Genomic DNA, 14,326 nt, shown 5'->3' on the forward strand with positions numbered 1-14,326 from the left:
GCTGGTTGGATTTCTTATCTTGGTGTGGAACATACTACAGATGTTGATAACAAAGACAAACCTCCTCTGATGCTGATGTGCTAAACTGATCAAAACTCACACATTGGAAAGACTAATAAAATAAATCTTAATTAAAAAACCTTAATAAAAATGATCTCATTTGTGCAAATCAACTGAACAGAGCGCCAAAACACTAACTTCTCACAAAATCATATCGAGGAGATTTAAGCCAGTCTTGATCTTGCAAGAGTGAGCTTGAAATGAGACACATTTGGGGACCACTTCTTAAATTTTTGAACAAGGACAAGGAAGAGTCCCCTCTAAAACTCCCAGATTGCTCTTATCTGTGCTCTATGTTTTTAATGGTTTTCATTTCCTTAGATGTATTGACGTTGGTGGGTAGAAGACAAAGCCAATCCACTGTGGGTCTTCTCGGGAGGAAGCCTGGCTTCTTCGCTGCTGAGTTCTTCTGCACAGGTTTTGTCACTGTAAGTTTTAACACTACAGGCTTGTTCACTGCAAAGTACTTCTATGCAGGTTTTGACTACAGGCTCCTTTCGAGCAGGTTTGGCCATTGTGGGTTTTGTTACTGCAGGTTTCACTGCAGACGTCTTCTCTACAGGTTTTAACACTGCAGGCTTCTGCACTGCAGACGTCTTCACTGCAGGTTTTATCACCGTAAGATTTAATACTACAGGCTTCCTCTCAGCAGGTTTCGGCACTCTACGTTGTTGTTCTGCAGGCTTCTTCACCTTAGATGTCTTCTCTATAGGTGGCAATATTGCAGGTTTCCTCTGCAGATTTTATCGCTGCAATGAGCAACAAACAACGCATATAGACGTATGTCTTTTGGTGCATTAGCAGTGATCTGTACATACTAATTTGACACATAGAATGTATGGCTTATCCTTAATTCTTCCTTCTACCTTGTGCTGCAATTACTTGCTTTGAGAGTGCAACATCATTGTTTTCTCGTGTCACTATGCTGAGGGATGGCAAGGTTCCAAATCATTTCGCCAAATTCATACGGTTACATTTAATGGGACAAGATTAAAAAGGGAAATTACAATTTTCATTGTGTGACTTTTAACAGAGAGTCAGTTTTTGTGTGACAGTGCTAACCAAATGCCCATTTACAAGATCAGATTCAGATCCGAACTGAACATCGTCTACAGTAACTTGTCTGTGGGGCATGTTAAGGCCCTACCTTTACTCAGTGCCCAGGCTAGATGTTTAAGTCCTACTGTCTATTTCTGTTATACAGGTCTGTGAATTGTGTCTGGCCGACTCTTCTGCCCCACGATCACAACAAACAATACAAAGACTTGCTCAGTCAGATGGATATTTAGGCAGACTTTATATAAAGCTTTTAAAATGTGTGATTCTATTTCTACTAATTGATTATTTTTGTTAAATGCACAAAATCAGTCGGTCAGAAATGCAAAGTATGACAACAATATTCACTGCACTCTTAAAAAGTTGGTGCTTCAACGGTTTTTAGTAAAGAAAACGGTTCTATGCAGAAACATGAACACTCAATGAGCTCTTTGCATGATTAAAGGGTTCCTTGCATCACGAAAGGGTTCTTTGGATTGATGGAAAATGCGCATGAATGTACTGTAGACAGTTCTATATAGAACCTTGTCGAAAAGGGTTCTTCTATTATTATGGTGTTGCGGTAACAGCAGAAGAACACCACTGAACATATTCTTCAGTGCTGTGTACTGCCTGTGTTCTGTTTGGTATTTATTCTACTGCGTTTATTTATTGTGTTGAATGCTGGTTCCTTTCATGTACTTGTAAATAGCTGAAATGACAATAAAGCCTATTGGCCTTGAAGTTAACTGGCCTTTGTCTGCTTTTGAAATCGAATCTTCTGTAAATTCTCACTTCAGTCAGTTACTGGCAGTCATGCCTCAATCAGGGAAAGTTTAGTCACCATGTCCTTCTGTAATATTACAACAACACAGGTCAATTATTGATGTTTTTACCATTGTTTGTTGGAAAATACAGTATTTATAAGGGCTGTCAAGGTTAACTTTTTAACACACTGAACTACTCATTAATATACAAGTACAGGTTAGCAAACACAGCAAGAAAGTCCAACATCAGAGCAAATGGGCTTAAATTAAGGGACGATTCAGGGAAATAAAGAAGGCAACAAAGTCAGTAGATCATCACATCCAGAATCGTGAGCAAGAAAGTAAAAATTAGACCTCCTTTTCTCCTTCAGAGCTTTCAGAGCTCTGCATCCCACCTCTTTTTGACTGAGGGTCTCTGTCTTTGATGCTTTGAGGCATCATTTATGTCAATGCTTCTCATAATCCTCTGTCCTTAACACCTTAACACCGAAATCTATATGGTAGGCTGACAAGAGAACACTACTTAAGAAAGGGCACATGAACGGCTAATGGAGAGACAGGGAGTTAATAAAGTAACAATGGGGGGTCAAGTTTAAAGCAGAATATTGGGGAAATACAAGAAAAGCAATTAGGAATTGGGATTGGAGTGGTTGTAAGGGTGGGTAATAAAGAAAGTGCTGCAGTCTTGTAAAGTCTTGCCAAGTATCATTTTAGACAAAGAGGTGGAGAGGCAAACGTAAGGAAGCAGCAGTTTGGAGATATATGGGCAGAATAGATACAGGGCTACAGGGAAGGAGCTGTGAAGAATGTGGATTGTTTATTCAAACTGGAATCGAAGTAAAACAATGGAGAGAAAGCCACGCTCTCTAAATGAAATAATAGCCCATTTACAGACATGGGAAAATTTACCCCAGTACAAATGCTGGCCTAAACAGTGGGGCTATGGAGATTGGGCTGCTGGGAATGTTGTTGAGACTATAAGGCAGGGATCTCTACCCAATTTTAGCATTGTTGCTATGAATATGTCTCAATATGTCCTAATGTCCTAGTATAGGCCCAAAAAATATAATCTTACTTAGCTTTAAGCTTTTTCTCAAAAGTAGAACAGTTTCTTGTAAAATGTCTCTTAACGTTCGGCTTTTTTCGAGTCACTTCTCATTCGCCAAATTCTTGTTCGTATTTCCTGGATCCACCTTAAATGACACCTAAGGCACCAGAATGTAACTGCTGTACCATTTAAAGTGGAACAGGGAAATTTAAACGAGAATGAAATAACGCAAATAAGTCCCTTTGTCTCTATATGATCGATGTCCATCTTAAATCTTTCTCTTTGCCTTTTTGTTAGCTACTAGCTCAGCGAGATTGTTGTCTGTGTTGCTGTGACCTGCAGTCTGCGTTCCAACCTTCAGGGTTAAAGGGTAAATTAGCAGTTATACATTCCAGAGTTTAAGTTTAAGGTCATTTATTATGATGGCGTAATAAGCATTCATCATTTAGACGATAAAGTCTTACTTTTAGAATAAAATAAGACTTTAAAATAAAATATTTCAAGAAAAAGTTTAATATTTCGAGAAAAAAATCATATTTTTAGAAGAAAACCATAATACTTTGAGAATAAAATCGTCTTCTTAGAATAAAAGCGTAAAATTTCGACAATATTAAAATTTTATTCTAAAAAATACTTTATTTTCGATTTATTACAATTTTGTGCTTAAAATTATATGACTTTATTCTCTAAATATTATGATTTTATTCTAACAACATGACTTTATTCTTGAAATATTAACATTTTGTTTAAAAATACTTTTAACATTTTTAATTTTATACTTAAAAATATGACTTTATTCTCGAAATGTTCCAATTTTATTCTAAGAATTACGACTTTATTCTCAAAATACTATTTTTTTTTTCTCAAATTAACAGATATGCAGAAAAAGAGCACGTCACGGCACTTGGAGACGGATAAACTATAGTATAGAATAAAGTGTACTATAAAGTATAGAATATATACTACTGGGAGAACTCATCACATGTCACATGTCAACACTAAAGAACCCTTGAAAAACATCTTTTTAAAGAGTATAGGACTCATGGTTCTAAATAGAACCCCTTGTTCTACTAAAGAACCCCTGTAGAACCCTCTGTTTGAGTGTTTAGGCTGCAGTGAGCCGCTGTTTAATCGAGTGACTCCGACTCACTGGAATCACTGCGGCTCCCAGCGAAGCGCTGAGCCGCTGAGCCGCTGGGCCGCTGGGCCAGGGCGCCGCTGAGCCGCTGGGCCGCTGCTCACAGACCGGGAGCCGTTTCCAGATTCCTCATCTTGGTCTCTGCGACTTTCCATACTGGAGTGGAGTGACGTCACGGCTCTCGGTCCGCTCCTATTTGTTGGAGCCGCGTGCGGACGTCATGACGTATCGATGCCAAACAATGGGCAGGAAAAAGCCACGTTGACGAACTCGGGTGAAGTCTGCCTGTTTTTTCCTTCGCGAAAACAAGTGTTTATTCTCTCCATCGCGCGGCTCTTTGGCGGTTTTGTGAGAGACGCGACACATTAGCCATGTCATCGCCGCCGAAAGAGAAACACGAAACTCGAGCTGGACACCTCCCTGCTGGTATTAACACAGTGCTGCTGCTGCTGCTGTTGTTGTTTTTCTCCTGTAAATTGTACGATGGCAGAACACAGGATTCCTCAGTTAACCACAAAACCTAAGCCTTTCCAGAAGAAGATGAGCTAGGGGCCATTCGTACCGGGCCGTGCTCGCTTTTGGCTGAAATCAGGCAACTTGATAAGACACTCTGCTTTGTGAATTTGCCCAAAGGCTCGAAGGAGCTGGCTCGCTAACGTTAACGTAGCCATTTGTTTTCAGAGCACTAGGTCAGCTAGTTCTGTGTATCTGTGACTTCATGCGGTGAGTCAGTAAGTTAATAATCAGATTGTGCCTGCAGAATAAGACTTAGCTGGTGCTACGTGGCTGTATTCGCATTTTTCCGTTCCACCTTAAACGGTGCAGCAGTTACATTCAGGCGCCCAGGCCAGCCTTAGGCGCCCAATGTAACTGCTGCACAGTTTAAGGTGGAACGGGAAAATTCCAACAAGGTGCTGTAGTTTACTCTGCTCTGCCAACATGTCAGCCTGTCCTGTTTAAAGTGCACGACTGATGATATACTGAATATGTGGGGAACAGGCTTCTTTGGTGTAAGTCAAAAACATGTTTATAGCTTAAAAGTGATTGGTGAAATAAATATGATATTTTGGGCTCTAGTGTGATTTTGATTGCTCATTAGATATTACTAGAGTCATTTAGAGATCATTGCCAACATGCTCTTATCTCATTGTGTTGGAACAGTCAAAGCAGGAGGCATGAGGATAGTCCAGAAACACCAGTCGGCTGGCGATCCGGTGTCGGACAGGAAAGAAGACAAGGACAGTAAAGAGTTTGAGAGTTGTAGGTAAGGAAGTGTGACTTTGACCTTTTCTCACTACATGCAGAAGTGAAGCACTTTCTCACTTACGCTCTGTCTTTCTAGCTCTCTATCAGTCTCAGCTCTGTTGGTGTGGTAAAGAATCTTGCATTCCATGCAGATTTATTATCAAAGCCATTTGTATATGATTTATTTCAGCGTGTTTGATCAGCTGTCACATGTGGTATGTGGTCAGGAACACTCTAGCTACTTTTTTCAGATAAAGGAAGTCGACTACTAAACATTGTCGCTATTATGTAATAACACTAGTCTCTCCAAATGTTGTCTACTACTGCCAAAGCAACGTAACTACCACATACAATATGACAGCTTGCTCATTTATTTAGGGTGTTTTGGTGAAGTTATCAGTCTTATAATGTCAGTTTATTGCATGGCAGTTTAAGCTCACATGTGGCAAAACTCACATGTTGGTTCTTAATGACTCTCTGGTAGTTTGGAGGCTCCTGTAACGTTCAGTTTTTTCATAGAGAATCCAACTCCTTATATGAGCATAATGCCAACTACTGAATGATGCCCAAATTGAAAGGTCTATTTGTTAGTCTGTGGTCAGTGGTCAGGACCCCCACAGGCCCATTAAAGAGTATTATTTGGGTGGTGAGTCTTGCTCAGCACTGTACTGACATGTTAATAAGTGTGTGTACTTCACAAAGTACATCATACACAGCAGTGTTACTGGAGTTTTTCAACAGCTTGACCGAGAATAGTCCATCGACCAAAAATATAAAGCCAGTAGCATCTTGTGGCCAGAAACTGATAATTAATGAAAGACTAGTGGATAACAAACACAAACTGTGTAGCACCAGATGAGTGGTCTTCTTTTACGTCTTTAAGGTGCAGTAAGAAGTAAGTGAACATGGTGTTTAAAGACTCCAGTAACACTGCTGTGTCTTATTAAGTCATTAACATCACTACCATGTCAGTGTCATTGAGAATGATCATCCACCCAAATAATATCTCCTCAGTCGTGGTCCTGTGGGCATGATGACCACTGATGAATGGGGTAATGGGGCTAACAAATTATGGAAAGAAATCAGTTGCAGAACTACAGCAACATATGGTAAGTGCACCTGATAATATGAAAACTACGTTTATATGCACACAAATGGTTCAATATTAGTCGACATGAAACTGATAGTCTAACTGAGCTATGATTGTGCAACAGTGTGGATTGATTGTTGCAGTCCAACTGAGGTCTTTGTTCACCTAAGCTTAGTCCAGTTAAAACGTGCAGCCCAGGCCGATACTGGCCAGACTGTTTGAGACAAATTTGAACATGAAAGCACTTACACAAGGAGTTTTTCTGGAGTACAGCTTATTAAACATTACACATGGGAACTAAACTCTGTGTGGAGAGCAGAACTCCAGAAGGGAGAGTTGGTGACCACTGGCCTGTGATACATTTTCATAATGCTTAATAACATCTACCATTTTTAAACAAGTCCCAACTTGTTCAGATGACTAATTAAATTGGAAAAATTACATTTAAGGATTAATACAAGTTATGTGGGCTGTGAATTTCAATTTCAACTCAACAAAAATCTGTCACATGTGGAATGGGTCCTCATTGTGCAGTTTCCCAGCCAAAGGTGTGCAGTTAAGTTAGGTTAAGTGATACTTTTTTGATCCCACAACCGGGGAAATTCCACCTCCGCATTTAACCCATACGTGAAGTGAAACACCACATTACACACTAGTGAACACACACACACACACTAGGGGGCAGTGAGCACACTTGCCTGGAGCGGTGGGCAGCCCTATCCACGGCACCCGGGGAGCAGTTGGGGGTTAGGTGTCTTGCTCAAGGACACCTCAGTCATGAACTGTCGGCCTTGGGGATCGAACCGGCAACCTTCCAGTCACAGGGCCAGCTCCCTAACCTCCAGCCCACGACTGCCCCCAATTTTTTTCTTTTTTTTTTTTTCTTTTTTCTTTTTTTTATAAGGTTATATAAAAAAAAAAGGTTTTATAAGTTCTCACTGGGTTGTAGTAGGCAGGTGTTAGTGTGCATGTGTCTGAGTGGCACAGCTCCAAAAATGAACCCATCTTGCTCATTTTGCAATCGAAGGAGAGCTTTTTTCCTCTCTGACACACCAAAACGACCAGAACATTTCCAGCCACAGCAACGTTGGTGCTGCCCAGCTGCTGCCATTCAGCTTGATGAATATTTCAGCCCCTCGAGAGACCATGAAATGAAGACTTATTTCTGTTTGCTCTGCTGTTGTTACTTGACTGGCGTTTAGTTTTTTTCTTTTTTCTTTTCTTCATTTGGTGATGCTGAAGGAAACGCTGGCGTAGAACAGGGTGTGTCCTCCCCACACGACTGCCGGATATGACCACATCTTCCCTATTTTTATTTTTTTTGTGGTCTAAGGCCTTTTCTGTATTGAAGCTCTTTTTCAAGTTGGAGCTTGGCTGTACTTTCAAAAGAAAGTGACATGGTACTGTTTAGATCTCTGTTCATCTCAGGCACTCTGAAATCTGCCAGTACTATTTTTAGCACATTCTCTCTCTTTCCATAAAATTGAGTTGAGGCTGCAAGTCGGTATTAGAGCAGGGTGGCTGTAGACCATTCTGCAGGGCAGAGGCTGTGTCAGCCTGCCCCTTTGGCTCATTGCCTGTTTACTTATCCACATCTTCAGTTGAGTGAAGCTTGCAGGTGAGGCCTTATCAGTGCTCGAGCCTGCTGCCTTCCAGCCTGCTGGAAGCCCTGATTACTTTCACAGCGTATCATTGGTTAATCGTTACCATACTATTGGGCTTTGTAATACGGATATTCCAGAAAGCTACACTATGCAAATGAGCCTTCTAGCCAATCACAACATACCTTATTGTGTGCAGTTATTTTGTACTTAATCTCATTTTGGCTAAACTGTGTCACATTATAGATTCATCAGTTTGTATATTGTAAAGCATGTTGCAAGCGTTGTATTGTAACCATATTGCATAGCCTTACTCTGTCACTTTGATACTGAGTTGGGCTGTAATGAATAAGTTAAATTTGATGGTTATGGTAATTAAATGTTCAAAAAAGGGGGATACTATTTGAATCACTGGAGCTTTTACCCATTTTTAAGACACAACTCTTCTCCATGCAACTGTTTTTGTTAGTGTGATGTGAAATAAACTTCAGTTTATCAAGTGACAGCCAGTCACTAGTAGCACAGGTAGCAATGTATTTAAAGAGATCAAAAGAATCTGCCTGCACGTCATGAAAAAAAGGGTTTATGGATGGACTTTCCATGTCAAACGGTCCTTTCTTGTCAAAGCAAGTTGTTTTCTGCCGTGTTGATGTCTTTGCAATAGTCAGAGGTACAAGTTCCTAACTGTATGTATTGAAACTCTAATTTTAGATTTTAATGTCAGAATTAATCCCCTGGATTCATATTTTATGATACTTGCTAAGACTGTAGTTGTTTATCTGTGATTTTTTTCTTCATTACCTAGTGTAGTGAAAACATAACAATGAATATGCATTAGGGCTTAAAGGAAAGGCAGAAAAGCGTCTTTAAATTTGATCGGTGGCTCCCTGATAACTGCTTTTGGCATTTCCTGAGATTATTGGCAAACTGAGTGGAAACTGGAAGTTTTCCTGTGCCGGCGCTATGTACGTGGCTCTGTAAGCTTGGTTTGATTCAGGAAATGCGTAGGGGTTTAGGGTGCTGAACGTGGTTTTTATTGTAACAGGATCCGTCCAGCCTGCTTCGATACCACATGCGTACAGTTGTGCTTTCTTTGGCATTTGAAACCTTGCTTCAGCATTTTCCTTCACATGTCCAACAGTTCTGCTCTAAATATAGTGGCCCAAGATTACCATGGAAACATAACCAACTCTGTGGTTTAATTTGAAATGGTTGGGTGCTGTTATAATAGTCAATGCAGGAGGGCAAGAACACTTTTGGTAACGTACAGGAATGCAGGGAAATCCAGTTGCCGACTCATGTATCAAGTAAGGATAGACACATCAGACGTCTCGGCAAGGGGGCCAGCTTTGTCTCAGCAAGTGTTCCATGTCATTTGTAGGGCTTGTCATGCGTCAGTCTCTGTTTTCTCTTGGGTAAGAACCTTTGGGTGCCAGAGCGTGCTTCATATGCCTAACCACCTGCCCCCCTCGCACACATACATACTCATACCCACACATGCTCAGCGTGCCCCCCATCCCAATCTTTCCTCAAGCAGAGCATACCCAGTATGGGAGTGGTAAGCAGGTGGCTTCTAGTGGAAAAATTGCGCATTTGTTGCAGCACGTCAAACAGGATAGTCTGGGGACTACCTGCCGGATGCAATTTGGGCTCTTCAGGTGGATGGAAGGCCGAAATGGAATTGCTCAGAGACGCTGATGTGATGTGCCATCAGGCCAGGCTCATGCCGCGCCGCTGACATCTGCCCGCAGTGCAGAGACCCCCACCCACCCTTCATTCCATACCCTTGTCCCTTAGCCAGTCCTGTCGGCCTGCTCCTAGAAAGAGACCCCGTAACAGAGAGTGATTTGTTAGAAGAATCCATGCTGTTCGGAAACAGGCTGGAGCGTTTAATCGGGTTTCAGGTTCACTGACTTGTCTGATGTCGGCTTGCTCTTGCTCGGTGGTAGACTGACCTGGCTCTCGTCCTTTGGGTTAACAATAAGGATTTTTCCGTGGGTAATATGGCAGCATCATAATTGTAATAAATGTTAGTCTCCTGATGCTTTTCTGCTTTTTCATTTATATATATATATATATATATATATATATATATATATTATTATTATTATTATTATTATTATTATTATTATTATTATTATTATTTATTTATTTTTATTTTATTTTTTCTCGCCCCAATTTTCTCTCCATTTTAGATGTATCCACTTCTACCCACTAGTCAGGACTCCTCTAATCACATAACACCACCAGCACACACACAACAACTTGCGCTAACACAATGTCATTGGACAGCTGACCACATTCGGAGGAAATCGCCAACTGTTAGTTCTATCAGCTAACAGATTTGTGTGATGGCTAGCATCGCACTGGTGATGGGAGGAGATGGGGGGCCATTCCAGGCCACCCAGAAAGAGCGAGGCCCGTTGTGCTCTCTTGGACTCCCGGCCACGGATGGCTGTAGCATCACCAGGGACCCTGATAATAGGGCCAGCAATAAGTTGGTCGTGCCACTCGGGAGCCCTAATGGTATTTTTTAAATGGGGCGCTACTAGTGTATTGTATCTTTGTCACAACATTGCGATACGCACCATGTGCACTGAAAATGTCAAAGTATCATGATGTGGTGTTTTTGCTGTTTTGCCCACCCCTGTTTTTGTTTGTATCTGTACCATTTTCACTGGGAATGAAACTGAAAAGTAGCTTATGAGCAATGAATGAGCAACATCTTACCAAATATCAAGTGAGAGTCATATACATATCATCACTGTCATAAAGAACTTTAGAAACGGTAACTTTTATAGAAGGGAAAGCATTCTCAGTTTTAAACTTTAAAGTTAATGTAATAACTTTAATTTTATTCTAAGTAATCCTGGGTCATAGAGGAGCTCATAATTTGCAGTGGTATATAAGAATAAACAATAAAAAGTGCTGTAATAATTTCCAAACCTTTCCTTTAGGAAGCCCAGTAATATTTGTCAGCCAATACCTGATTTGGCTACTCAATCTTTCATTATGTTAAATCAAGCTGGTGGTGGATTTGAACAAAACTATGCAACAGCTGTTTGTATACATTCATTATAATGTTATGTCTTTTTTATAAGCAGAATCACACGCATGGTTTATGCACAGTGGTGTATACACATATATATTTTCTCTATATCTCTAGAAAAAAAACAATGTTCTATGTATCTTGCACCTTCTTTACAAACATTGCAGTTTGTACATTATACATTCAATTGTTAATTGCTGTAGTTGTAATGCTACTATGTTAAACGATCTGGCTGAGGAGTTTCAGCCTTTTTAGCAAGAACGCAGACAACATGTTCCAGCTTTTGTTGTAAGCATCAAGGGCCTGTGATTGCAGATGTAATCCCTGGAGAGGCTTTAGCTGGAAAATGACAGCATATGGTACAGAACATGAGTGACTTACTCTCATGTTTTTGCACTCATGGAAATTGTTTCACTTGAAAGACACTTGGAAAGTAGAACTTTTGCTTAGCTTTATTGTCTCGAAACTCCCCCCACTTTCTATCCGGCCTTTAACTATAACGACAGCAGCAGTATCCAGTGGCAGAGCAGAGGCAAACGCTGAATCTTTCAGAGATGTTTCGGTGTGCGACCAGTGACTAGTACAAGGCGGCACTGGTAAATGACCGATCAGTCAACTCGCCTGAGGGTGCATTTATATTTGTAGTTTGGTTCCCTTTGACCGAAGCACAAAATGATACACTGTTGAATTTTGGTTCAGGGTTGCTCAGCGTTCACACTCAAATATTCAACATTGAATCAAAATATGTAAACAAAAGTCTTATGAGTAAAAAGTAATTTTTTCATTTAAAACAAATTTTAGGACTTACCTTAGGTGACCTTAACCAGGATTACGTTCTTAACCACAATGTTCTCTGACCTAACTGAACTTCTGGGTTTTGTAGGAAAACTTCCGAAGTGGGGATTGACGTCCAAAGCATGTAACGCTTGTAAATAGCCCCCTCACGATACAGTTATTACAGAAAATTTGTTTTATATATATATGTGTGTGTGTGTGTGTGTGTGTGTGTGTATAGATAGAAGGAAAGAAAGATATTGGGGCTGTCAATCGATTGAAAAAATTTAACTAATTAATTGCACGATTTGCTGTTATTAGTCGCGATTAATCACATTTTCCCTTCATAACACTGAAGAATTTAATAATGGATATTTAAATGAAAAAATGATCAATGTATCAATGCAATGGAATTATATTTATGTTCAAATATGTTTGTTCAGTTGTATCTTTTTAACTTTGAACACAGATCGTCCCTTGTGTACTATGTTCAAATACCAGTTAAATTTTAAAGAAGTCAGCAATGTCAGTGAAAAATATGAAAAAGTTTGTTGAAGCCTATTCTTTGTGTAGTAAGAATTCAGCTTATTCCTCCTTTACATTCACCAGCTACTGAGACAGACCAGTTTATTTACATTATCAGGGGACAAAGCAGCTCTCTTCTTTTGGATGATGTGGCCTGAGAGTGAAAACAACCTCTCGCAAGGCACTGTGGTTGCAGGGGTTGACAGGTATTTGCGTGCAATGGGTGCCAGCCTCGCATGTCCTCATTCTCTCTTTGACCACCACTGTGGTGGACACCCCTCCATATCTATTTTGGGCTCGGCTTTGTAGCATTCCAGACATTGTTCTATGGACTCTTTCTCTTTGTTTGTATCCATCTCAGAAGAACCCAGCAAGAAGACGGACATCCTCCTCTTCTTTGGAGGCTGTGTTTCTGTAGCCTCTGCAGATGGTTGTGGTGCAGGCATCTCTGCCATCATCAAGTTGGGTAATGAAACCCATATTTCACTCCTTCCATCTTTGGGAAGACACTTCAGATCCTTAAACCTGGGATCGAGTGCAGTAGCGACCTTCAGCCATGTGACTTTGGTGGTGTGAAGATTGATTACTTTGTAAAACTCGGTGCAGCGTATAGATTACACAGCCATTGTTGTGTCGGACCACGCTCCTTTACTGCTTACTATCTCTATCCCACCTAGACATGCTGAACAAACCCTATTGCATCTTAACCCAGTTCTGCTGGTAGATGAAAGGTTTTTAAATCCATATCAACCTCAATTGATTTTCTTTTTATCAGAAAATCAGTCAGATGAAGTTTCTCCATCTCTGTTGTGGGAAAACCTCAAAGTCGTTCTTAGGGGTGAAATAATTTCATACACAGCACACCAGAACAAAGAACGAAGAATGAGGCTTGACCAAGTAGCTCAATCTATATATTAACATAACAAGCGACAAATTCATTGCATGGGTTCGCCTACTGTACTCTTCTCCTAAAGCCTCAACAATTGTGAATAAGTCGCACTCACAATATTTCACCTTATCGAGAGGCATAAGACAAGGTTGCCCATTAAGCCCGGTTCTGTTCACCATGGCAATAGAGCCTTTGTCCTTAATGTTGAAGACAATTCAATCATTTCAGGGTGTGTCACGCTGGGGAGTCGAGCAAAAGGTATCATTATTCACAGACGACTTGTTGCTTTATATTTCAGATCCTTCATATTCAATGACAGACATTGTTCAGCAGTTAAATGGTTTTGGTCGTTTCTCCGGTTATAAATTAAACCTTTTGAAGAGTGAATGTCATCAGTAAATGATTTAGCTACAAAAATCCCAGATGGCTCTCTTCCAATATTACTCATGATTTTTTTAATCAAACTCAAATCTGATCTTAGCACTTGGGGTATCCTGCATTTCACTTTAGCTGGCAGGATAAACTGCATTAAAATGAACGTTCTTCCAAGATTTTTATATCTGTCCCAATGCCTTCCTATCTTTTTATCCAAATAATTTTTTTAAACAGATTGACAAATTAATTACAAGATTTATTTGGAATGGAAAGATACCTACGATTTGGATGGACCTTCTTCAAAGGCTCAGAATTAATGGAGGATTGGCATTACCTAACCTTATGTTTTACTATTGGGCTTCCAACTTACATAAAGTCTCTTACTGGATTCAGGCCCCGGATAACGATTGGTGTGAATTTGTCTAAATCTTGCAGAGGGACCTCATTACATGCTTTGGCCACGTCTCATTTACCATCTAAGGCAACAAATTACACATCTAATCCTGCGGTTATAGGTACCCTTAAAATTTGGACTCAATTTAGACAGCACTTTAAAATTAGACAGACTCTGCTTATTCAAAGCCCTATTTGCAACAATAATTCATTTCTTTCAGCTAAACTGGATCAAACCTTTATAACCTGGCAGAACAATGGACTAACTAAATTTGGTGATCTATACATGGATGGGATCTTTGCCCCTTTTTTTAGGACTTAGGTGTACTAAGTACAG

General features: G+C 40.2%; 1 protein-coding gene across 1 annotated transcript in view; it reads left to right on the plus strand.

Annotated features, from left to right (window-relative positions):
• The first annotated feature begins 4,266 nt into the window (after nt 1-4,266).
• LOC119262336 (death-associated protein) overlaps nt 4,267-14,326 on the plus strand; it is a 36,089-nt gene continuing 26,029 nt past the window's right edge. The window contains exons 1-2 of the mRNA XM_037533768.1: nt 4,267-4,474; nt 5,210-5,312. Coding sequence (XP_037389665.1) covers nt 4,420-4,474; nt 5,210-5,312 — 158 coding nt within the window. The 5' untranslated portion in view covers nt 4,267-4,419. The remainder of the gene's footprint in view (nt 4,475-5,209; nt 5,313-14,326) is intronic.

Source organism: Pygocentrus nattereri, chromosome 24 (genome assembly GCF_015220715.1).
Source record: "Pygocentrus nattereri isolate fPygNat1 chromosome 24, fPygNat1.pri, whole genome shotgun sequence".
Classification (NCBI taxonomy): domain Eukaryota; kingdom Metazoa; phylum Chordata; class Actinopteri; order Characiformes; family Serrasalmidae; genus Pygocentrus; species Pygocentrus nattereri.